This window comes from Salmo salar, chromosome 11 (genome assembly GCF_965601325.2).
Source record: "Salmo salar chromosome 11, fSalSal1, whole genome shotgun sequence".
NCBI lineage: Eukaryota > Metazoa > Chordata > Actinopteri > Salmoniformes > Salmonidae > Salmo > Salmo salar.
The window spans coordinates 96,534,157-96,560,741 of record NC_138301.1 but is presented as its reverse complement, the minus strand read 5'-3'; the positions used below and the strand labels follow the sequence as shown (position 1 = coordinate 96,560,741).

The window sequence follows — 26,585 nt, the reverse complement described above, 5'->3', positions numbered from 1 at the left end:
ATGCTATGGGGATGCTTGTCAGTGGCAGGGACTGGGAGACTGGTAAGGATAGAGGGAACAATGTATGGAGCCAAATACAGACAAAACCTTTGAGAACCTGCTTCAGAGTGCAAACAACCTCAGAATGGGGCCTCAGATTTACGTTCCAACAAGCATACAGCCAAAGCAACGCTGGAATGGCTTCAGAACAAGAATGTGGAAGTCCTCGAGTGGCCCAGACAAAGACCAGACTTTAATTCCATAGACAATCTGTGGAAAGACTTGAAGATTACTGTTCACCGCAGTTCTCCATCTAATTTAAGAGCTTGAGAAAATCTGCGAGGAAAAATGGGAGAATAATCCCCAAATCCAGATGTGCAAAGCTGTAATCGTCACCAAAGGTGCTTCTACAAAGTATTGACTCAGGGGTGTGAATACTTAGGTCATTTCTGTATTTCATTTTCAATACATTTGCAAAAAAAAAAACATTTTAAACATGTTTTCGCTGTCATTACTGTGTGTTGTGTGAAGATGTATATATATAAAAAAAGTATCCATTTTGAATTCAGGCTGTAACAACAAAATGTGGAATAAGTCAAAGGGTATGAATACTTTCTGACACTGTACATTCCATCTGAGATGGTTAATGTGGAAGAGCGCAGATATAGAGGGAGAAGGTAAAATGACAGGAACATGGGTGTTGAAAGGAGGTCCTCTTTCCTAGAGTGTGGGTTCGTTCGTTTTGGGTCAGCCCTTTTACATCAAGGTTTAAAATGTGCAAACTCATTTTGCATCACAGAGGGTGGTGCAAACTCATTTTGCGTTACAGAGGGTGATGCAAAATGATCCTGAGCATTGTGTGTGGAGTGGAAGGTGATGTGTTAAGGGGTCATACCCTGGGTCTGGTCATTGCGAGACTTTCCTCCTCCACCACCGAGGACCACGCAGATCTCGGCAGGCACATCTTTCCCGTTACTGGCCCCCTGCGTGCCAGGCTCCTTCTTTATTGTGACCGGGACAGTGAGGGTGGCGGTCGTCGGGGTAGCGGTGGGGCCATCTGGAACTCCATCCCCCGTGTCAACCTGCTCCTGCGCAGGATTGGTAGGCACCTCCTGAGCACTCATGTCTCCTACTACTCAGGGCCAGCGTTCCTAGGGCTGTGTGTGTGTGTGTGTGTGTGTGTGTGTGTGTGTGTGTGTGTGTGTGTGTGTGTGTGTGTGTGTGAGAGAGTGAGTGAGAATATGTGTGAGAGCAACAGACAACCAGGAGAGAGGAGAAACAAACAATACAGAATTACTAAACCGACCTCTCCAAAAACAGCTGCTTTTCTTTGAAACAGGTGCAGTTCAAATACAACATCAAGGGACAACATCAAGGCAACCGAGCACTGAAAAACCTATTTTTAGACAGCTAAGGCAAGGCACTTGACACTCAGTAACACCCACAAACTGGGATTGCCATATGCCTGACCAACTTACTTCTGAGAGAGAGCTGTAGTCTAGTGTACCAATAACAGAAAGGGACATTTTATGACTCTCAAAATTGTCTCCATATGGGCATTATTGTTATTGAGATGAATAAAGGTCTATTCTAACCAAGGGGGCTACCAAATCTGGCATCTATAAAAAAAAAAGTTTTTTAAAAAAGGTGACTCACGACAATGGAGTTTGCCAAAAATACCAGGGGAATAGATGGGAGAGATATGCATGATCATTATGTATAATTAGCCCTACAGCACAGTGCTTCATTGTGTATGGGTGACCTATGATGACAATACATCCATAGTGCCCAGGTGCTCTAATTTCAGAAACATCCAAATTACCCAGCCTTCTACTGTAAGTACCAGGGGACTCCAGTCAAGAGGGGACACATAAAATGCAACCAAACAAAACAGAGTTATAACCGGGATGAGATTTTTTTGTGTGGAAAGATAAGAATTTCACTAATAATATTAAAACACACCTTTTCTTGGAAGCGATAACTGACCGACATTGGCGCTAATTATTAAAACAGATCATAGTTACGTGTGCAGCTGCTGTTTGTCACCCTAAATATGAATAATTGTGCAGAACTTTCAATTTAGATAACCAAGCTGTGGAGGGAGTATTTCTGGATGGCAATTGGTTAATCAAGTGCTCCTTCAAAACAGAGCCAGCCATATTGAAAAGGGCATTGGTTCAATACAACAATGTCATAAAAAAAATAAAAAAATAAAAAATACTTTCTGTTAAACAAATATTAGGCCTAATTGAAATGTGTTTCATGCTCCATTGTTTCATGCCGCACTTCCCTAATTTTGAAATCTAGTCTACATTGCTTGGTCATGGTGCTCCTGATCTGGTAGAGAAATGGACAATGGGAGAACCTCCATGTTTTTTATATCTGCATGGGTTCAACAGTTTAATGGGCTGGGGCTGTACTAATCTCATACAGCATTAGAATAAATGTAAAATGACTAACCGCCCCTGACATCTAGCCTACTCAATAAAATGATGCCTGCAAAGAAAAGTAGCTAGCCGACAATGGAAACATTGGAAATTCTAATCTCCCTCAAAAGAGGCCAATTCAATTCAACACGCCTGGGCAGATTGGAGGTTGTAAAAGCTCATTTGGGAAGCAAAGGGAACGGCTGAGTGTTCATTTCAGCAGCAGCCGTGTCGCGGCTGTTGGAAATGTTGTGTTGGAAATTATGACGAGAGCTTTATTTCAAACAAAAACACAGCCCTATCTGGAACAAGTGGATGCAGGAAGCTACATGGAGGGGAATATCAGCCAAGAAGAAAAAGACAAAATGTGAAATTCCTCTCAGAGCTGGACATGTTTGGATTTCATACCATAATGGCAGAATGTGATACATTTTTTTCACAAAATTAGAACACGTAGGCATTAAATCTGTGCTGCTTTGTCGGCAGCGATGCAATTGTGAATTAGTTATTGATAAATAGACTGGGCTAGTTGAGACTAGTTTGCGTCTGCGCTGGAATCATCATCATGCAATTAATCTGGTCAAACTTGTGAAATCTCATGGTGGAAAAAAAACAACCATGGATGAAATAGGATCAACTGAAGATATATCTTGCAGCCTCTGAGAAACGAGCTACATTTTAGAAAATATGCCATTTCATGGACTTTCTCTCATAAGGTCACACAGACACGTTTCCATCCACAGTTTTTATGCGAGTAAAGTCATACAGTATCACCACGACAGCTGTGACGGAAACAGGACGTTTCTGGAGATTTTTATAAATGCAGATAGTTCGATATGGTGGGATCTTTTTGTGTTAAATTAATTATGCAACAAATGGCAGAGGAAACACCTTTATGAACAAATATTGATATAATAACCATCATAAAGTAATCTTGAAGTCCCACGATTATATGGTGTGTGGTCCTCCCACTAAGGCTGCCGATGAAATAAGTTATGATGAACTTCACAGGGTGGTGAAAGTGCACAGTGATGAGCTTGATGCTCCTTTCCAATAAATATTGAGGGTCTTATTCTGGTTACATGATGATCGATGCTTGACCAACATTTGACAAATTAAAATATTCCTCGCTCTTATCCATAATAATCTCATCATGTATAGTAGCCTACCTGCACTGTATGTGCAAGCTGCTGGCTAGAGGGCAAGTCCCAAAACCAGAGTAGGCCCATTTGTCACAAAAACTGTTGCGTTAAATAGCAAAACTATCAGTAAAGTTGAGAATGCGATGTAAAACACATTGAACTTTAAGATTTTCATTTGGGCAAAAAACTACATTGTGTGCAGTACAGCGTTACGTACTGATTTTTCTTCAAGCTGATTTTAGAATATTCGCATGAAAATCTGTCACCGATTGGATGGAAAGCTAGCTACTGATACAGATATTTTCACTTGTATTGTTGTCTCTACCTTCTTGCCCTTTGTGCTGTTATCTGTGCCCAATAATGTTTGTACCATGCTTTGTGCTGCTACCATGTTGTTGTCATGTTGTGTTGCTGCCATGCTGTGTTGTCATGTGTTGCTGCCGTGCTGTGTTGTCATGTGTTGCTGCCGTGCTGTGTTGTCGTCTTAGGTCTCTATGTCGTGATGCGTGTTTTGTTGTTCTATATTTTTATTTTAAATCCCGCAGGAGGTCTTTTGGTAGGCCATCATTGTAAATAAGAACTTGTTCTTATCTGACTTGCCTAGTTAAAATAAGGGTTAAATAAATAAAAATGTATTAATTAAGTGAAAGGCCTAAGTTGTAGGCCTCGTGTAGGGGCTAATTTAGTTTTCATACCCTCACTGTTTAAATAATTACATCACATAACTACAGCGGCATGATAGTCCAAACATCTGACATTTTTCCATCTCCTTTTTTTATTTTTATGATGATTTAAACATCTTGCTATTCACATTATGGAATTTGACCATTCTCAGAGTCAATTGAGATCAGGAACAAAAACACAGAATGTGTCCAAATAATCCAATGCTCTGAAACTGAAATGGGCCTACTTCCAATCTGTCAAAAACATGGTGTCACAACACTTCAAAAACAGCCTGGAAATAGCATGTATGGACATTGACTAAAGAACAACTGAATTCTGGGAAGGCATCATTGATCTCCACTCCCCTCTTATGGTTTAAATGGATGAAAATCAATCAATGAGCAAATGGTTGTATATTGAGCACATTTCTCATGCATTAATGCAGCCCATTACAATAGGTTTTACTAAAATGTAGACAAAAGGTAAATTCAACATTAGAAGAGAAAAGGGGAAGCAACCGAATATATAAGTCTGAAGAATTTACCTATTTCAATTCTTGAACAAATGCTTTGCGCTTCTAAATAGGCTGAATTCTTTCAGAATCTTGATGAATCGTTTTGGCACCCATATTACGCTTCCATTTTGTATAGCCTAACCTTAATATATTTCCCTGCAAACAAAATGGTTTGCTGTATTCTTTCTATCAAATTGAAAATGTGAAAATTGCCATCTGTCATTTTTATTGATCCCAAAAGCCTTACCTCTTGCAACTTCGGGTAATTGAAGCACAACAACTAAAACATTTTTCCCATCAATGTTTCTTAACCTTGTTTCACACAACTGGTTCAACCAACAAAGGAAAACAGCCGATGATTTTCCCATTTCATAAATTATTCAAATGACTGTTTCATGGTTAAAATGTTCCGATTTCATTGCTGACATGACATTTTCCAAAGGATCTGGTCGAATATACTATACCAGATCCATTTGTCATATCAACCATGAAATAGGAAAATACTCCACCAGATCTTTCTGAAAATGTGTCATATCAAATCGGATCAAAGCGGCATCAATTCAATATGAAGGCTTTTTTAGGCAATAGGCAGTGTGTGTATGCGAGACTGCACGTTATGAAACTGGTTTAGCATGAAATTTCCCCATTTAAATAGATGCCTGCTTCCTCAAGATTGAGGGCAGCTGTTAAATGTCATTGCATGGATATTAAACATAATATTTGTGCTGGACTACATTAAAAAGCTAATCAGTCTCATTGCTAATGATGTCGGAAAGGTCAACATTGGAGGAAAAATAAATGAAACATTCCATCAAGATGGGTCAAGATACTTGAAATACTAGGCTAAATGTGGACAGGCATGATGGGCTAATAACAGAACAAATGATGCACTACTAAACCAATTCTGACACAAAATAAGAAAAAAGGTGACAAGAGTATAGAAATTGGTTGAATATATATGAATAAAACAAACATTTAAAATCAGTGGAGGCTGCTGAGGGGAGGACAGCTCATAATAACGGCTAGAACCGAGAGAATGGAATAGCATGAAACACAGCAACCATGCACCCCAGTAAGAGTATCTGCTGCCTTGGCAGGAACTAATGGGGATCCATAATAAATACAAATACATTCATTCCGCTCCAGCCATTACCACAAGCCCGTCCTCCCCAATTAAGGTGCCACCAACCTCCTGTGATTGAAATCAATACATTGGTTCCCTATATTCCTGCTATGCAGAGAGGAGTATCAGTGGTGAGTAGAATATTGTCAGCCACAGGGATGACCAAAACCTATTTCAGTCTGAATGCTTTCCCTCGCTCCTTAATCAGAAGCACATTTTCCTAGCCCCCTCGGTGTAATAAATTTCTCTCAAGATGGCTTCCAACCAACTATAAAAAAAAAGCAATAATGCAGAGAAATGGGAAAATCGTTTTTTCCCCCCCCTACATTTCCTTCTATTAGCCGGAATGGTCTGGAAACAGAACTGCATCAACTCGTAAAATTCCATCCACATGCGCTCCGAAACCCCATAAAAACTTTTCAATTTATATGTTAATGCTGTGAATTAAAATTTAATAACTAGAGATTTTGAAAAGCGGACTTGAATTATACAAAAATAAATCCTGAAAGAGCAGCCCTAAAATTAGAAATTCAGGGCGGCATCCGGTCTGCCGCTAAGCCCTTGTACGCTGGCAGATTACATTTTTTATGAAAATTTAAATTGCAGTGCAGGCTGAGGCAAGTCTGGTAAACCTGCTCCATTGTGATTTATAGATTCATTAGAGCAAGAGGAGACTTTCCCGCTGTTCCACAGAAATTAAATTATCTTTAGAAAATAGTATTTTTAGAAAGGCAACCTGAGCCCTGAAACCGTTAGAAACCTGACACAAAAAGCACACACTTCCTATGTGCATATAACCACAGTACAGACTGGCCTTAATTCATCTTTGCTGCAGCAATTGAGTGTCCTTGTGAATTATTCATAAGACCAATAAGGTTCATTTTAAGTAGAGGGGGAAATATGCACAGAATACACAAACTCCCAAAATGCCAAAAGCGCTTTCATGTAGTCGTCCAAACCTGAAATACTATCCTGCTGGCCCTAACTCGAGTGATGTCATTTTCAGAGATTTATCAGGACAACTATGCTCATAAAAGGTAGGTAACTGCTGATGCGTTTGGCAGATTTGGACAGATGCCAACATTTACCTGGCCAACAACAAAGAAGAAAAAAGAAAAAAAAAAAACAGTTACTAGCAACTGTAATTGCTAAGCTTTCGTAGCTCTCAGCAAGAACATCCAAATGCTCGGAAGGATTACATATACCTACAATGCAACAAGGCCTCCTAAAAACACAGGTATGCCTACATAAAGTTTGGACTGCACTCTAGACAAAAGTCAATGACACCAAGTTCTAGCTAGTGAAAGATCGTCAAGCCTTCATTAATTGTTATGATCTGACAACAGGGTTTGCTCTCTCTTGCTCTCCATCTCTCTACAGACCTATTGAGTTGTTTTAATTGGGGCAGCAGATATTTTGGGGTTCACAAGCAGACCATTACACCCTACAGCACCTCTTGGTGCCTAAAAAGGTGCAAACAGCTGTCTTGCACAGTCCTGTTTCTCCCTTCTACCAAGGTCCCACAAGCCACAGTGTCTGTCACCTTGGTGGGTAAATAGTTTAGGTCTATTAGTTAAAACATTTGAGAATACGTTCCACAAACTAATATGTATTAGCCTATACTATATATAAAGCACAGAACACCATCAAAATGTACAATTCAAGTTGCATGTTGTGGGTCTATAAAAAGGTGCCTTTCACTTTAATGCAACCTCACACCAAAACAAATCCTAAATGACTTTCATTACCTGGCTGCTCTGACATTTAATAATAATATTCATGTCATTCATACATTCATTCTCTTCAATTAAAAACCTGGAATTTCCTGATGTAATTCTTAGCCAGCAATTTTTTTAGATTGAATGTTGAGGGAAAAGGTCAGGGTTCAGGTTCAGCATGCAAAGCACAACATTTCCACCAACACTTCAAATTCACAGTACAGTTCTGAAGGTCAGCGCCAAAATGGCCAAACTAAAATGGCTCCCTCAGATCTACTTGCATAGACAAACCATCCTATACGGGAAATTGTTTAGTGTCTACAAGATTAATGTAAACAGCAGAGAAATTGGTTATGATTGTATTTCCTGTTCCTAAAATGTGCCGACTGTCCTCTGCATTGGTCCTCCTTTCTATACTGCTTCCTTTTGTTTGGCCAGTGTTTGTTTTATTTCCAAAGTTTAGACAACAAGTCCGGTGTATTTCTTGTTTCCCATATTTCATCATTCGAGCAGACCATGCCATGAATTTGCTTTATATACACCTTCTCAAAACACATAAAACAAATTCAAGATGGGCAACCTTGACCTTTCAATTGTATATTGCAAAGGGAATTCTTATATAAGAATGGGTGACATCCAGAAGCTCTTACATTAGTGTTGTTGCCACATCTCTTTACCCTTTCTTCCAATCTACATCTAGGACCTTAGATATGTCATTACTTCTTTAATACTATGGAAAGGCACACCCAGCCTAAAGATTAGGCTGATTGTTATTATGTCGTAGCCTACAAAACACACTTTCTCACAATTACCATCAACATCAGAGAAGATGTTAGTAGTATCAAAGCCACAATCTACCCTTTCAACAGCTAGACCCTGCCTGCCACTTTGTTAAAGCTTGATTGGGCTGGGTAAATATGACCACTCAAATGCATCTAAACTGTGGAAACAAAGATTAACAGTCTACTTTTAGATTGACATTAGTTCTAAACAAATTGTGAAGCTAAAGCCTACATTGTTTGTTGTCAAATTACAAAAACATCAACAATGGATTAATACAGCCAAGACCTTGGGTTGATGGACTAAGACAGTTGCACTGTAAACTAAGGCAGTAATATGGTCTCATTTTAAGTTTGATGGTGCGAATTGGTAAGCTATTTAAATTAAGGACATAGTCACTATTGAAATATACAAAAACTGTATAGTAGTTCAAACTTTTTGTTTAAACGTCATGAGAGTTGACACACCCTGATTCAAACTGTGGCATAGGCTACTACTAGTTTCTCATATTCAACATCAAAGAGCGCATAATGATAGAACGAATCTGGTTCAAGACTGAGGCAATATTGCAATCAATACAAGTATCAAACAGTTCCTTTTTTTACATGCACTCAAACAGCAGCTCGTGCAATCTACCAATTATCCTCTACAGTAAAAAAAGAAGAGCGTTCATACTGTAAACGTTCATACAGTCAAGGGCCGTAATCACAGGCTACCAATGCAGCTTCCTTTTCAAAAATTGCTTCGAAATTAAAAACTAAAATGAATGTCACAAAATGTTTAAAAAACGAAGGTTAAAATAAAATGTTTAAAACGACAAATTGGAATTTCTTAATTTCACAAAATAACTACCGACAGGTGTCGCCAATTTCAGAATGAAATGAATTAAAATCCTACCCCGTTTTCGAAAACAGAAGTAGAAATTATATTCGAATTTGGAAACATTGTCTTCATGTCGACCGATTGAACCAAATAGCCTACGCTTTATCACAACAAACACTGTCACGACACAATTAATGCGATTGTGGAATGTTAGAGAAAATTGAAGCAAATTTCACAAAACATGGCTGGCTGCAAGGTTGTTTTCAGACTGTTCCTCCTCGTCCTTCACTGCTTTAACTTCCAACACGCTTCCAAAGCTACAATGCATAAACTACAATCGATCACTGTGTTAATTAGCCAGTACAGACAGCTGAGTTTTACTCGAAAACTTTATTCGAAATCGCTGTCTAAAATCAACAGATTATCTGTGACTGAAACTAAAGCCAAGCACACCATTGCTTTTGATAATGCTCACCAAACATGCATTAGCTTGAAAACAGACACCCTCACTCATTATGAAGAGCGAGTCGAGTGAACTATCAGCAACTGCGGCCTGTACACATTTTTTTAATTTAGGATTTCTAAATCAGAAAAAGAATGGTTTGACTACCTCCCAAAATGATGCAGCTCATGCGAGTAGGCTTGCTCGAGCTCCAAAATCCTCCTCATCCACAAGAGGTGACTGTACAAACAACGCTTTGAAATAAAATGAGTTGCCGGTATTCATTCTCAAATGATCAAAATTAAAACTGCTTTATTTCCGAGCTTGCAACCTTGCCATCTTCCGGAATGAGCCCGGTTGTATGATTGTTTTGACGAAGGTGTAGGCTACAGTCTGTCCGGGCTCGGTTTATTAGTTTTATTTTTTCATTTTTTCCCGTATTCAGGGTAGGCTATGCGTTGCGGTTTCTCCAGTGGAAATTTTCGTCCGCCATCATACAAGGACAGATTCCGAAATTGCAACGCCTGCTAGTTATATCAAAATTATTCTGGGCACAGTGAAAAAAAAAAAAGGTCGAACGACAGTAAAGTTGCGCAGGGAAATTAATAAACTATAAATCATACAGAATAAAATTCCCGGATCTAATAATATGGAAGTTATATAGGAGTTGAAACAAAGTAACAACTTCATGATGACACAAATTATTAGAAACGATGTTGACCATTATAAACGTTATGTAATTTGTACCCTTTGTCCATGTATTTCCAAATAATATATAAATCAATCCAACAACACAGATGATATTATGTTGTATATTTTCCCCACTCACATATGTATACATATATTGTATACTGAACAAAAATATAAATGCAACAATTTCAAAGATTTTACTGAGTTACAGTTCATAGAAGGAAATCAGTCAATTGAAAGAAATGAATTAGGCCCTAATCTATGGAGTTCACATGACTGGAAGAGGTGCAACCATGGGTGGGCCTGGTAAGGCACAGGCCCACCCACTTGTGAGCCAGGTCCACCCACTGTGGAGCCAGGCCCAGACAATCTGAATGAGTTTTTCCCCATAAAAGGGCTTTATTACAGACAGAAATGCTCACTAACAGGGACGTAAACAAATTTGAGCACAACATTTGAGCGGAATCAGCGTTTTGTGCATATGAAAAATATTTTATTTCAGCTCATGAAAAATGGGACCAACACTACATGTTGAATTTATATTTTTGTTCAGTATAATATATTTTATTTCAATAAATGTTTTTGCTATGTCTGAATTATAGATACACTGAGTGTACAAAACATTAAGAACCGCTTCAATTTGTTGTGGCATGGACTCAACAAGGTGTCGAAGGCGTTCCACAGGGATGCTAATCCATGTTGACTCCAATGCTTCCCACAGTTGTGTCAAGTTGGCTGAATGTCCTTTGGGTGGTGGACAATTCTTGATACACAAAGGAAACCATTGAGGGTGAAAAACCCAGCAGTGTTGCAGTTCTTGACACAAAATGGTGCGCCTGGCACCTTCTACCATACCCCGTTCAAAGGCACTTAAATATTTTGTCTTGTCCATTCACATTCTGAATGGCACACATACACAATCCATGTCTTAATTGTTTCAAAGCTTAAAAATCATTATTTAACCTGTCTCCTCCCCTTCATCTACACTGCTTGAAGTGGATTTAACAAGTGACATCAATAAGGGATCATAGATTTCACCTGGTCAATCTATGTCATGGAAAGGGCAGGTGTCCATAATGTTTTGTACACTCTGTATATAGGCCAATATGCATATATATGTTGGGCCCGGCTCCATGAGGGGGCAAAAGGCAGCTTAGCCCCTTCAGTTTTAGTTTTATGTCCCTATACAAATATGATTGTTTGAATGATTGAGTGACAGGTTGGAGCAAAATCTGTATCTCCGCTTCACTGTGTCAGCACAATGGACAGAGAGCACCGCAGTGTGTGTAGGGGGGCTATGAAAAGCCAATGGGGTGGTTAGGTATGACTCCTTTGGGTTTCCATAAAAAGCAGTAAAAAATGTTTCTCGTCTGTGGTAGGCTAAGTAAATAATGTGATACACCTCAACCTTTAATATTTGATTTTGATTTATAAAGCCAGGGTCAAGTTTACCGTTGCTTCACTCATCCCCCTCCTCACACCCCACCACTAAAGAGTTTAGTTAGCTTTTTAGCTAGCTGTAAAAAGTGTTAATGTTGTTAGCCTTAGCCTATTTAGCTAGCTCGAACCAGCTAATCTGCCACTGCCACGATGGATATTATACATTTGCTTTGCCAAAGTACCCAAATAAAGCCAAAGCATAAGGAGAGTGATGAGCAGTAGCAGCATCAAACCACCGAGGACCAGTGGTGGAAAAAGTACCCAATTGTCATACTTGAGTAAAAGTAAAGATACCTTAATAGAAAATGAATCAAGTAAAAGTGAAAGTCAACCAGTAAAATCCTGCTTGAGTAAAAGTCAAAAAGTATTTGGCTTTAAATATACAGTTGAAGTTGGAAGTTTACATACACCTTAGCCAAATACCTTTTTACTACGTTTTTCACAATTCCTGACATTTAATCCTAGTAAAAAATTCCCTGTCTTAGGTCAGTTAGGATCACCACTTTCTTTTAAGAATGTGAAATGTTAAAATAATAGTGGAGAGAATGATATATTTCAGCTTTTATTTCTTTCATCACATTCCCAGTGGGTCAGAAGTTTACATACACTCAATTCGTATTCAGTAGCATTGCCTTTAAATTGTTTAACTTGGGTCAAATGTTTCAGGTAGCCCTCCACAAGCTTCCCACAATAAGTTGGGTGAATTTTGGCCCATTCCTCCTGACAGAGCTGGTGTAACTGAGTCAGGTTTCTAGGCCTCCTTGCCCACACACGCCTTTTCAGTTCTGCCCACAAATATTCTATAGGATTGAGGTCAGGGCTTTGTGACGGCAACTCCAGTACCTTGACTTTGTTGTCCTTAAGCCATTTTGCCACAACTTTGGAAGTATGCTTGGGGTCATTGTCCATTTGGAAGACCCATTTGTAACCAAGCTTTAACTTTCTCACTAATGTCTTGAGATGTTGCTTCAATATATCCACATAATTGTCTTTCCTCATGATGCCATCTATTTTGTGAAGTGCACCAGTCCCTCCTGCAGCAAAGCACCACCACAACATGATGCTGCCACCTTCGTTCTTCACGGTTGGGATGGTGTTCTTCGGCTTGCAAGCATCCCTCTTTTTCCTCCAAACATAACGATGGTCATTATGGCCAAACAGTTCTATTTTGTTTCATCAGACCAGAGGACATTTCTCCAAAGAGTACAATCTTTGTCCCCATGTGCAGTTGCAAACCGTAGTCTGGCTTTTTTATGGCGGTTTTGGAGCAGTGGCTTCTTCCTTGCTGAGCGGCCTTTCAGGTTATGACAATATAGGACTCGTTTTACTGTGGATATAGATACTTTTGTACCTGTTTCCTCCAGCATCTTCAAGGTCCTTTGCTGTTGTTCTGGGATTGATTTGCACTTTTCACACCGAAGTACGTTCATCTCTTAGAGACAGAACGCGTCTCCTTCCTGAGTAGTACGACGGCTGCGTGGTCCCATGATGTTTAAACTTGCGTACTATTGTTTGTACAGATGAGCATGGTACCTTCAGGCGTTTGTAAATTGCTCCCAAGGATGAACCAGACTTGTAGAAGTCAACAATGTTTTTCTGAGGTCTTGGCTGATTTATTTTGATTTTCCCATGATGTCAAGCAAAGAGGCACTGAGTCTGAAGGTAGGCCTTGAAATACATCCACAGGTACCCTCCAATTGACTCAAAATGTGTCAATTAGCCTATCAGAAGCTTCTAAAGCCATGACATCATTTTCTGGAATTTTCCAAGCTGTTCAAAGGCACAGTCAACTTAGTGTATGTAAACTTCTGACCCACTGGAATTGTGATACAGTGAATTATAAGTGAAATAATCTGTCTGTAAACAATTATTGGACAAATTACTTATGTCATGCACAAAGTAGATGTCCTAACCGACTTGCCAAAACTATAGTTTGTTAACAAAACATTTGTGAAGTGGTTGAAAAACGAGTTTCAATGACTCCAACCTAAGTGTATGTAAACTGTACATAGACTTAGGCTAATTGACATCATTTGAGTCAGTTGGAGGTGTACCTGTGGATGTATTTCAAGGGGGAGGATTGCAAGCCGAAGAAAACCATCCCAACCATGAAGCACGAGGGTGGCAGCATCATGTTGTGGGGGTGCTTTGCTGCAGGAGGGACTGGTGCACTTCACAAAATAGATGGCATCATGAGGTAGGAAATTTATGTGGATATATTGAAGCAACATCTCAAGACATCAGTTGGGAAGTCAAAGCTTGGTCGCAAATGGGTCTTCCAAATGGGTCTTCCAAATGGACAATGACCCCAAGCATACTTCCAAAGTTGTGGCAAAATGGCTTAAGGACAACACAATCAAGGTATTTTAGTGGCCATCACAAAGCCCCGACCTCAATCCTATAGAAAATTTGTGGGCAGAACTAAAAAAGTGTGTGCGAGCAAGGAGGCCGACAAACCTGATTCAGTTACACCAGCTCTGTCAGGAGGAATGGGCTAAAATTCACCCAACTTATTGTGGGGAGCTTGTGGAAGGCTACCCAAAACGTTTGACCTCAGTTAAACAATTTAAAGGCAATGCTACCAAATACGAATTGAGTGTATGTAAACTTCTGACCCACTGGGAATGTGATAAAATAAATAAAAGCTGAAATAAATCATTCTCTCTACTATTATTCTGACATTTCACATTGTTAAAATAAAGTGGTGATCCTAACTGACCAAAGACAGGGTATTCTTACTAGGATTAAATGTCAGGAATTGTGAAAAACTGAGTTTAAATGTATTTGGCTAAGGTGTACATAAACTTCGAACTTCAGCTGTAAGTATCAAAAGTAAATGTAATTTCTAAAATATACTTAAGTATTAAAAGTAGAAGTATAAATCATTTCAAATTCCTTATATTAAGCAATCAGATGGCACAATTTTTTTGTTTTTAAATTTACCGATAGTCAGGGGCACACTCCAATACTCAGACATAATTTACAAACAAAGCATTTATGTTTATTCAGTCAGCCAGATCAGATGCAGTAGGTATGACCAGGGATTTACTTTTTAAGTGTGTGAATTAGACCGTTTTGTCACGACTTCCACCAAAGTCAGCTCCTCTCCTTGTTCGAGCGGCGTTCGGCGGTCGACGTCACCAGCTTTCTAGTCATCGCCGCTCCATTTTTCATGTAGCAATTTGTTAAGTCTTGTTCCCTGCACACCTGGTTTTCATTCCCCAATCAATTCATATGTATTTATTCATCTGTTCCCCATCATGTCTTTGTGTAGGATTGTGTGTTACGTGTATTTTGATATTGTGGATATTGTTACGCGCAATACTTTTTGTCTATGTTCCGTGTTTTTGGCACATTTTATGTTATTTTTGTGCTGTCATTATGACCGGAATAAAAAGTGCGCCTGTTCACTACACTCTGCTCTCCTGCATCTGACTTCGGCTCCGATACACACTCCTAACACGTTTCCTGTTCTGCTAAGCAATCAAAATGTAAAAAGTACTTTTGGGTGTCAGGGAAAATTATTTTCTTTAGGAATGTACTGGAGTAAAATTTAAAGTTGTAAAAAATAGAAATAGTAAAGTACAGATACCCCAAAAACTACTTAAGTAGTACTTTAAAGTATTTTTATTTTAGTACTTTACACCACTGCTGAGTCCACCACCAAGTCCAGTGCCACCAGGATAATGGCTCCACAGCCCCCTCCACCTCCAACTGTTCTTGATGATCTTGGAACAGAGGAGCCAGCCCAGGTTAGCCTAGAATCCTACCCCAGCTGGTTCAGAGGAAGAGAATGGCTCGAACACTCGGTTACTGCAGATGCAGCAATTTATTTCTCATGTCGAAATTTCTGTGTTAGGTCCAATGCTAATGCAGACAAGGCTTGCACCCAAGATGGGTATTCTAACTGGAAGCATGCTATTGATAGTATCAAACATTTTGCAAGGCACGCATCAAGCAAAGAGCATTTGAAATGCATTGCACTGTGGAAATAAAAACAAGTTCAAAGTGCTATGGGAACATTGGTGTGTCAGCCTTTGTGGACATTATTGAGTTCCTTGTTTCAAACCAGCAACCAGAGGGGGACATTGGGCGCAATAGAGTCAGTGGACTTTTTCTGTCTATGATGAAATATACTCTCCGAAAAGACAAAGAACTTGCCAATGTGTTTAGCACCATACCCCACAATGCCACATACACGATATTCAGAATGAAATCATAGGACTCATGAGTGGGGCGTCCACAGCTACATGTGAGGACTAATTTTCCAGTTTGACAAACTTGTTCAATCAGCACAGAAGAAGCATGCTACAGTACACCTGAGGAAAGCTCAACTAATCCAACTGGCATTTGAGGGGATCTTACAAGAAGATTATGGGGAGAATGGAACTATCGATTAATCAAGTAGTTCCATATAGCATTAATAAGGAGGCTGCAACTCTTCTGGAAATGTAAAAAACAATCTAGCTGGTTGGTTTTTATCCAAATATTGGTGGTATAGCTAGTGGCGTCATTTCAGCAAAAATCTAGGGTATGGAATGGCAAAATGACTTCCTTACTTTGCCGTTTTCAACGGCCTTGCTTTAGTGTGTAGGAAACTGTCTATGGTGCTGATAGAGCGCAGTGGAGATATCGCGACAACCTGTCACTTCTTGGTCAAAAGCACACAATGGTGTTGGCATTTTAACTTTTATGTTTATTGCGGTATAGAGTGATATAAGCAGAATTCTATATAATTCCAATGCAAGTACCCAAATGACACCCCTGGGTATTGCTACATATTGGGGTCGAATTTGATCCACAGAAGTGTATTGTGCCATATCACAGCGTGTTGCTGTATTAATGAGCGGCATGATTTTCCATGTTTGAAGTGGGCCTTTAGCCGTGTTTGTTTGGCAAGACAGCTGTGCATAGCTGCATATCTGTCACATCTTCTCCTGCCACGCTCTCTAGTGCTCATCCGGTGTCTCCTTGACCTGCCACCACTCCCCCAGTGCTCTCTCCCAGGTGTGATGGAGTCAGAGCAGATCCCCACCAGCTGCAACCTGTTCCATAATCAAGACCTCTACAAATACTCAGTCCTGCCACTTCCACACTGCCAGATTGTAATCTCTGCCCAGTCAGTCCATGGTTCTAGCTGTTTGTTCCTGTTTTCCCTTGCCTGATGCTGTTTTCCTCTCCGCTACTGTTCTGCCCACTCTGACTCTGGTCCCTTTCTCCAGTCCGACTTCTCGTCAGTCCTGCTACTCTGTCCTGGATTCCCCACTCTACGCTCCATTGGATTCCCCTCTGGACCTGCTTACCCTGTCCCCCCACCTCTCCCTCTCGCTCCAGCCTCCGCACCTGGTTTCCAGCAACCCGCCCGAGCTTCCCCTGGCCTGCACTCCGTGTTTCAATAAATACCTTGGTTACCTCATCCCAGTCTCCTTGTCTGAGTCTGCTCTTGGGTTCACCTGTTCCGCTCCACGTGACAATCTCACTGTAGTAGGTTAAGTTTTGTTTACTGGATCTCCATTCACCTTTTGTTTACTGTTATTAATGTAACTAGCCTAAATATAGACGGTGCCATGCCCCTATCAATCTGATTTGTTTGTTTACTAGGCCTAGTTGGTACCGCTGTTTTGTTCTGTTTGCATTTGCAGTTGTGTCTGTATTCTAAGCCAAACTGCTATTCATTATTTTTGTTTGCATGCATGAATAACTAGGCTACTACTTTCAGCATTTAGTTAGCATTATTTTGGTAAGACAGCTGTGCGTATGGCTGCATTCGCATAGGCTGTTTGTAATAGATGAATTACCCTATTGATCTTGTAGCCTACATTCATCAAAATGGCCTTGTTTAGGGCATGGTCCATTGTGCTGATGCAGCGCAGATAGGCTACAGATTTTGCGCCAACCTGTTACTTCAAAAGCACTCAATCAATGCTCTCGGAGTCTCTGCATTTGAACTTTATGTTTATAGTTGTATAGCGTGATATAATCAGAATTCAATATAATTCTAATGCAAGAACCCACCCAAAATTATGCCCCCTCACCGATTTCCAACTGCCCCCTTAGTCACTTTATCCTGGTGCCAGGTCAGATATTTTTGGTGAAGTATTTTTTCAGACTGCTGTTGAAAAAAAACACTACCACAAACCCAAAATGTGTATATTAGCAAGCTAAAAGTCATCACATCAAAGCTAAAAGTGGTAGGCTTATGAAACTGGATAACAATTACTGACTTCTTGGGTGGCCAACAGATTTCAAATTAGAACAGTATGCTGATTTTCAGTCCAAATTATCATACTACATCCTAGGCTAAGTGTACAATAATAGTAGGCTATTGGCTGTTTATTGGCCTGTTATTATTACACATTTTAAACCACAACATTGTTCAATATTTGATTCAGCGACCAAAGATGATTACATGTCTGTGATAGACAGAGGTTGATATGAAGAAAAAACGTAATAAAACATTAAAAAAATCAGACACAAGTTGTGTAACTAGCAGTGGAGGCTCCTCAGAGGAAGGGGAGGACCATCCTACTCAGTGAATTTCTGAAAAATGTAAATCGTGAAACGATACTAAATATATTCACGTCACCAAATAACTGATTAAAACCCACTGTTTTACAATGGTCTACGTAGCCTCAACACCCCTCTTTAGACAAGCTAAATGCCTTCTATGCTCGCTTCGAGGCAAGCTACAATGAACCATGCGTGAGAGCACCAGCTGTTACTGACAACTGTGTGATCACGCACTCCGTAACCGATGTAAGACCTTTAAACAGGTAAATATTCACAAGACCGCAGGGCCAGACAGATTACCAGGGTGCGTACTCAGAGCATGTGCTGACCAGATGGCAAGTATCTTCATTGACATTTTCAACCTCTCCCTGACCCAGTCTGTAATAGCTATATGTTTCAAGCAGACCATCATAGTCCCTGTACCCAAGAACACAAAGGGAATCTCTCTAAATGACTGTTGCCCCGTAACACCCACATCTGTAGCCAGGAAATGCTTTAAAAGGCTGGTCACCCTGGACTCACTCAAATTCGCATTTTGCCTCAACAGATCCACACTGCCCTCCCCCACCTGGACAAGAGGAACCCTTACAGTGCCTTGTAAAACTATTCATTCCCTTGGCGTTTTTCCTATTTTGTTGCATTACAACCTGTAATTTAAGTGGATTTTTATTTGGATTTCATGGAATGGACATACATAAAATAGTTGTAAATTGGTGAGTGAAATGAAAAAAATTACTTGTTTCAAGAAATTCAAAGAAATGGAAAAGTGGTATGTGCTTATGTATTCACCCCCTTTGCTACGAATCACCTAAATCTGGTGCAACCAATTACCTTCAGAAGTCACATAATTAGTTAAATAAAGTCCACCTGTGTGCCATCTAAGTGTCAGGTGATCTGTCACATGATCTGTATATATACACCTGTTCTGAAACACTACTAAGCAAGGGGCACCACCAAGCCAGCGGCACAATGATGACCAAGGAACCCTCCAAACAGGTCAGGGACAAAGTTATGGAGAAGTACAGATCAGGGTTGGGTTATATTTATTTTTTTTAAACTTTGAACATCCCACAGAGCACCATTAAATCCATTATTAAAAAATGGAAAGAATATGGCACCACAACAAACCTGCCAAGAGAGGGCCGCCCACCAAAACTTATAGACCAGGCAAGGAGGGCATTAATCAGAGGTAACAAAGAACCCAAAGATAACCCTGAAGTAGCTGCAAAGCTCCACAGTGGAGATTGGAGTATCTGTCCATGGGACCACTTTAAGCCGTACACTCCACAGAGCTGGGCTTTACAGAAGAGTGGCCAGAAAAAAAGCCATTGCTTATAGATAAACTTCTCCTTAATGCAACCGCTGTGTCAGATTTCAAAAAAGCTTTACGGTGAAAGCACACCATGCGATAATCTGAGTACAGCGCTCAGCCACCAAAACAAGCCATACAGATACCCGCCATGTTGTGGAGTCAACAAAAGTCAGAAATAGTGTTATAAATATTAACTTACCTTTGATGATCTTCATCGGAATGCACTCCCAGGAATCCCAGTTCCACAATAAATGTTTGTTTTGTTCGATAAAGTTAATCTTTATGTCCAAATACCTCCTTTTTGTTTGCGCGTTTAGTTCACTATTCCAAATGCGCAGGCACTAAGTCCAGACGAAAAGTTGAAAAAGTTCCATTACAGTTTGTAGAAACATGTCAAACGATGTATAGAATCAATCTTTCACATATGCTGCTGCTACTGTTTATCATCTATCCTGTTGCATAGTCACTTTATTCCTAGTTATACAGTGCATCCGGAAAGTATTCAGACCCCTTGACTTTTTCCACATTTTGTTACGTTACAGCCTTATTCTAAAATGTATTAAATTGTTTTCCCCCCCATCATCAATCTACACACAATACCCAATAATGACAAAGCAAAATCCGGTTTTTAGAAATCTATTTGCAAATTTACTTAAAAAATATATAATTAAATAACCCATTTACATAAGTACTCAGACCCTTTACTCAGTACTTTGCAGAAGCTCCTTTGGCAGCGATTACAGCCTCGAGTCTTCTTGGGTATGACTCTGGAAACTTGGCACACTTGTATTTGGGGAGTCTCTCCAGAGATCGGGTTCAAGTCCAGGCTCTGGCTGTGCCACTCAAGGATTTTCAGAGACTTGTCCCAAAGCCACTAGTGCATTGTCTTGGCTGTGTGCTTAGGGTTGATGTCCTGTTGGAAGGTGAAACTTCGCCCCGGACTGAGGTCCTAAGCGCTCTGGAGCCGGTTTTCATCAATGATCTCTATTCTTTGCTCCATTCATCTTTACCTCGATCCTGACTAGTCTCCCATTCCCTGCTTCTGAAAAACATCCCCACAGCAGGATGCTGCCACCACCATACTTCACCGTAGTGATGGTGCCAGGTTTCATCCAGACGTGACGCTTGGCATGCAGGCCAAAGAGTTCAATCTTGGTTTCATCAGAACAGAGAATCTTGTTTCTCATGTTCTGAGAGTCTTTAGGTGCCTTTTGGCAAACTCCAAGCTGTCTGTCATGTGCCTTTTACTGAGTAGTGGATTCTGTCTGGCCATTCTACAATAAAGGCTTGATTGGTGGAGTGCTGCAGAGATGGATGTCCTTCTGGAAGGTTCTTCCATCTCCACAGAGGAACGCTAGAACTCTGTCAGAGTGACCATCGGGTTCTTGGTTACCTCACCGACCAAGGCCCTTCTCCCCCTGTTTCTCAGTTTGGCCAGGCGGCCAGCTCTAGGAAAAGTCTTGGTGGTTCCAAACTTCTTCCATTTAAGAATGATGGAGGCCACTGTGTTTTTGGGGACCCTCAATTTCAGAATAAGGCTGTAACATAACAAAAGGTGGAAAAAGTTGAGGCGTATAAATACTTTCCAACGGCACTGTATGTACATCTACCTCAATTACCTCTTACCCCTGCACATCGACTCGGTACTGGTACCCTGTGTACATAGCATGATATTGTTACTCACTGTGTATTTATTATTACATGTTATTACTTTTCTATTATTTCTCTATTTTCTTTCCCTCTGCATCGTTGGGAAGAGCCCATCAGTAAACATTTCACTGTTAGTCTACACCCTTTGTTTATGAAGCGTGTGAAAAATAACATTTTATTTGATTTTAGGGTAGCACCAGGTGTAGCCGGAGGACAGCTAAACCCTAGGCGGCTCATGGTTCTCACCCCCTTCCATGGACTTACACAGTAATTATGACTTCCAGAGGACATCCTCCAACCTATCAGAGCTCTTGCAGCTTGAACTAACATGTTGTCCAGCCAATCAAATGATCAGAGAATGAATCTAGTACTAAAGCATAAGCTACAGCTTGCGAGCACTGCAGTGCATAAAGTGTGGTGAGTAGTTTACTCTAAAGATAGAGAAAGACGAAAACATGTATTTCTTTACAAATGAAGGAGAAGCAGCAGAGAGAAGGGGATAGCTAAATGTCATTATATGTTCTTCTCCTTCTTAGTTTCCCTTCCACTTACTTAGCTACATAATGCAGCAAATTTAGCCTACTCAACAACCTGACACAAACAAAGAGGAATGCTATTTATGTTAATTAGCTGGCTAAGGCTATCCAACACTGCAACTCTTCCAACTCAAGGTAAGCATTTGATTTTATAATTTTTTTGCCACCAGGGCCCACCAGTGTAACTGCTAAACTGCTTGCTGAATACTGTACTGCGTGATTGAACACATGGATTGGATTGTAGGTTTACTGACACATTAGTTCAAGTAACATGGTGTTTGCAATGTTTCTCTCCAAAACTCTTGAACGTGCCGTCCTTGGCCAGCTCTCCTGCTATCTCTCTCAGAATGACCTTCTTGATCCTAATCAGTCAGGTTTCAAGACTGGGCATTCAACTGAGACTGCTCTTCTCTGTGTCACGGAGGCTCTCCGCACTGCTAAAGCTAACTCTCTCTCCTCTGCTCTCATACTTCTAGACCTATCTGCTGCCTTTGATACTGTGAACCATCAGATCCTCCTCTCCACCCTCTCCGAGTTGGGCATCTCCGGCGCGGCCCACGCTTGGATTGCGTCCTACCTGACAGGTCGCTCCTACCAGGTGGCGTGGCGAGAATCTGTCTCCGCACCATGCGCTCTCACCACTGGTGTCCCCCAGGGCTCTGTTCTAGGCCCTCTCCTATTCTCGCTATACACCAAGTCACTTGGCTCTGTCATATCCTCACATGGTCTATCCTATCATTGCTATGCAGACGACACACAATTAATCTTCTCCTTTCCCCCTTCTGATAACCAGGCGGCGAATCGCATCTCTGCATGTCTGTCAGACATATCAGTGTGGATGACGGATCACCACCTCAAGCTGAACCTCGGCAAGACGGAGCTGCTCTTCCTCCCGGGGAAGGACTGCCCGTTCCATGATCTCGCCATCACGGTTGACAACTCCCTTGTGTCCTCCTCCCAGAGTGCTAAGAACCTTGGCGTGATCCTGGACAACACCCTGTCGTTCTCCACTAACATCAAGGCGGTGACCCAATCCTGTAGGTTCATGCTCTACAACATTCGCAGAGTACGACCCTGCCTCACACAGGAAGCGGCGCAGGTCCTAATCCAGGCACTTGTCATCTCCCGTCTGGATTACTGCAACTCGCTGTTGGCTGGGCTCCCTGCCTGTGCCATTAAACCCCTACAACTCATCCAGAACGCCGCAGCCCGTCTGGTGTTCAACCTTCCCAAGTTCTCTCACGTCACCCCGCTCCTCCGCTCTCTCCACTGGCTTCCAGTTGAAGCTCGCATCCGCTACAAGACCATGGTGATTGCCTACGGAGCTGTGAAGGGAACGGCACCTCCATACCTTCAGGCTCTGATCAGGCCCTACACCCAAACAAGGGCACTGCGTTCATCCACCTCTGGCCTGCTGGCCCCCCTACCTCTGAGGAAGCACAGTTCCCGCTCAGCCCAGTCAAAACTGTTCGCTGCTCTGGCACCCCAATGGTGGAACAAGCTCCCTCACGACGCCAGGACAGCGGAGTCAATCACCACCTTCCGGAGACACCTGAAACCCCACCTCTTTAAGGAATACCTAGGATAGGATAACCCCCCCCCCCCCTTAAAAGATTTAGATGCACTATTGTAAAGTGGTTTTTCCACTGGATATCATAAGGTGAATGCACCAATTTGTAAGTCGCTCTGGATAAGAGCGTCTGCTAAATGACTTAAATGTAAATGTAATGTAAAGCTATGTTGACTATGACGTTAGCTAATATGGTGACAATGATGTAGGCTGTGTAGCGGTTAGCAGTTATGGTATGAAGGTTTGGCTTGGAGAGTTTTTTTCGCCTGGTCACAGACAGCTGTTGTGTTTTGCACTGAAGTCCACAAGTGAAGGGAAAAGGTGAGAGGACAAGAGCGTGTAGATGCAAAAAGTATTTATACAACTAGCAAAGTGATGATGCTGTACTCTATGTGGCTGCTAAGACAGTGCTTAAATTCTTAAACAAAACAGGCATGGACCTACCTAAAATTGTCCAATAGAAATTCTTGTTTTAGTTACTGTTTGGAATAATGATTACACCCCAGATCAGCTACTGTATATGTAGGCAAGAGTGTGCAAGGAGGTATTGAATGTGCCACTTTCTGACACCTTGATTACTTCAATTTGTCTCATGACCTGTACACCTACATTATAAACTTTCATTTGTAGGATAGGTTGTAGCAACCTCATGATGGGTTTAGGGAAAATTCGAGTTTCATGTAGTAGCCTAAATCTATGGATGTTACATTGAGCTGGGTCAATGGAATATGAATGACAGTCATCCAAAATGCTGTAATAAAAAAATAAGGCCTTGCTCATAAAAATAAAAATTGGCCTCTTTAATCTTAAATAGCACTGGTAACTACTGTAGTAGTCCTGGGATGTATTCATTTTTGAAACCATACAGAAAGATGCTTGATGAAAACCTGCTCCAGAGCACTTAGGACCTGGGGCGAATGTTGACCTTCCAAAAGGACAATGACCCAAAGCACACAGCCAAGACAATGCAGGAGTGGATTTGGGACAAGTCTCTGTACATCCTTGAGTGGCCCAGCCAGAGCCTGGACTTGAACATGATCGAACATCTCTGGAGAGACCTGAAATAGCTGTGCAGCACTGCTCCCCATCCAACCTGACAGAACTTGAGAGGATCTGCAGAGAAGAATGGGAGAAATTCCACAAATACAGGTGTGCCAAGCTTGTAGCGTCATACCCAAGAAGACACAATGCTGTAATCGCTGCCAAAGGTGCTTCAAGAAAGTACTGAGTAAATGGTCAGAATATTTATGTAAATTTAATATTTTTTTATTTTTGCTATTCATTATTGTGTATTGTGTGTAGATTGATGAGGGAAAAAAACTATTTCATAAATTTTATATTAAGGCTGTAACGTAACAAAATGTGGAAAAAGTCAAGGGGTCTGAAGGCACTGTATATGCATGAAATGTACATTATGGAAAACATGTCTTACACTCAGTCATAGTTAGTAGAATAATGAATGGGTTGGCACGATTTTGGCACCATCAACTTTTAGGTCAGTAGGAAAGTTAGTAATTTAAACCACTTAAATATACCCACATTTACTGAACATTTAGTATTTGAAACTCAAACATTCATTTCCCAACTGCTTTTTCTATAATCTATATGCTCTTTATTGTTCTGCATACTTTATATTCCAATGCATCCAACATTATGCATGCCCACCATAGTATGGTCCTGTGTGGCTCAGTTGGTAGAACATGGTGTTTGCAATGCCAGGGTTGTGGGTTCAATTCCCATGGGGGACCAGTATGGAAAAAAGTAAAATGTATGAAATGTATGCATTCACTACTGTATGTCGCTCTGGATAAGAGCATCTGCTAAATGACTAAAATGTAAATGTAGTGTTGGGCAGCTGCTGTATGAGAACTCATCATACTCTGGTTATCTTTTTTTTGAGAAGATTGTATTGCACGGTATGCTATATGTGTAGGCTATGCCATATGTATTGGCTAATATGCATATGTAGCTGTCATTTTTAAACCTCCATTCTAGCAAACATCACACACAATCTTTCTATCTACATGCTTTTATTTGGGTTTCTATGAAAAGTATATGAGTGAATGTCTTTTTAAGCATGCAGCTAGTTACTAGAAATAACACATAATCATGCCAAAACATGATTCAAAAATGTAATTCACTGACAGAGAGGTTGTTAATGAATCACAAATTGATATTTGCAGTTGCTGGCTAGGCTAGACAAACTGTAACATTGGCTAGCTTTTAATAAATTGTCTAAATGGTCAACGGAGTTAGTTACCTCTTCATACGATCAAGACAATTCATACCGCATGCTGCATATTTTAAGAAAACATATATGTATTTTATTTCAGTCTTTGGGAGCTAGCTATATCTGTTCCTCTTCATCAGACAGCAGCTCGCGTTTTCACAAGACGCTGTGTTTACATCATAGATAGAAGCAGGCCATTGCCTGCCTTCATCACGAAGGGTACAGTATGTACGGGAGTGCAATTGGTTCCAAATTTAGCAATTCAGGCAAATTTTCCTGAGCAGACAGTGTTGAAATATACTTTATATGAGTAAATGTGAAAGAATTGAAGTCGCCAACAATTGTTATAGTCATCATATGAATGTTTTACTGTCATTTACAACAAATCAGCTTCTCCCCTGGCGGGGATCAATCAATTTCACGTTTCTTGGCTTCGGCCCTATTGGGATTAGAAACACTGTGATTTCAATACTTTGTTCTTTGGTGGGGTTTTACGGCAGACTACATCCTTTAATGGTGCATTGCCACCACCTACTGGGTGGGGTGAAAACTGGAACTTTAAAGCAAAACGGAAATAGGGGGAAGAGTGAAAAACATACAAAGAAAACCCCTCAAAATCTCAGACACAGGCTCTGGGGAAAATATACATACTTTCTTTATGAAACACCATTTTTGACCACCATGCTACAGTGGCTAAGCGTAGTCCCGGATGTTGCGTATTGTGTTCATTCAATCAGACCAGGGGTGAAAAAACAGACTGCTGCAAAATAATTGCCTAATGCGATACAGTCATATGAAAAAGTTTGGGCACCCCTCTGAGGCTGCATAATAATTTACTCTGTCGTCACAGAAAATGATCACAGTGGCATGCCATTCATTTTCTAATAAAAGCTGAGTCCTGGGGTATTGTCCAGACCAAGTTTTTTAGTGTAGCAATATTAAGTTGTATGAAATTAAATCAGATGTGAAAAATAGGCTATGCAAAAATTTGGGCACCCTTGTCATTCTGTTGATTTGAATACCTGTAACTACTTAGCA

General features: G+C 40.7%; 1 protein-coding gene across 1 annotated transcript in view; it reads right to left on the bottom strand.

Annotated features, from left to right (window-relative positions):
* LOC106563271 (zinc finger protein 618) overlaps positions 1 to 10,166 on the bottom strand; it is a 49,143-nt gene extending 38,977 nt beyond the window's left edge. The window contains exons 1-2 of the mRNA XM_014128713.3: positions 9,778 to 10,166; positions 875 to 1,136 (exon numbers count right to left, since the gene is read on the bottom strand). Of these exons, the coding sequence (XP_013984188.3) occupies positions 875 to 1,103 (229 nt within the window). The 5' untranslated portion in view covers positions 1,104 to 1,136; positions 9,778 to 10,166. The remainder of the gene's footprint in view (positions 1 to 874; positions 1,137 to 9,777) is intronic.
* Positions 10,167 to 26,585: the final 16,419 nt, after the last annotated feature.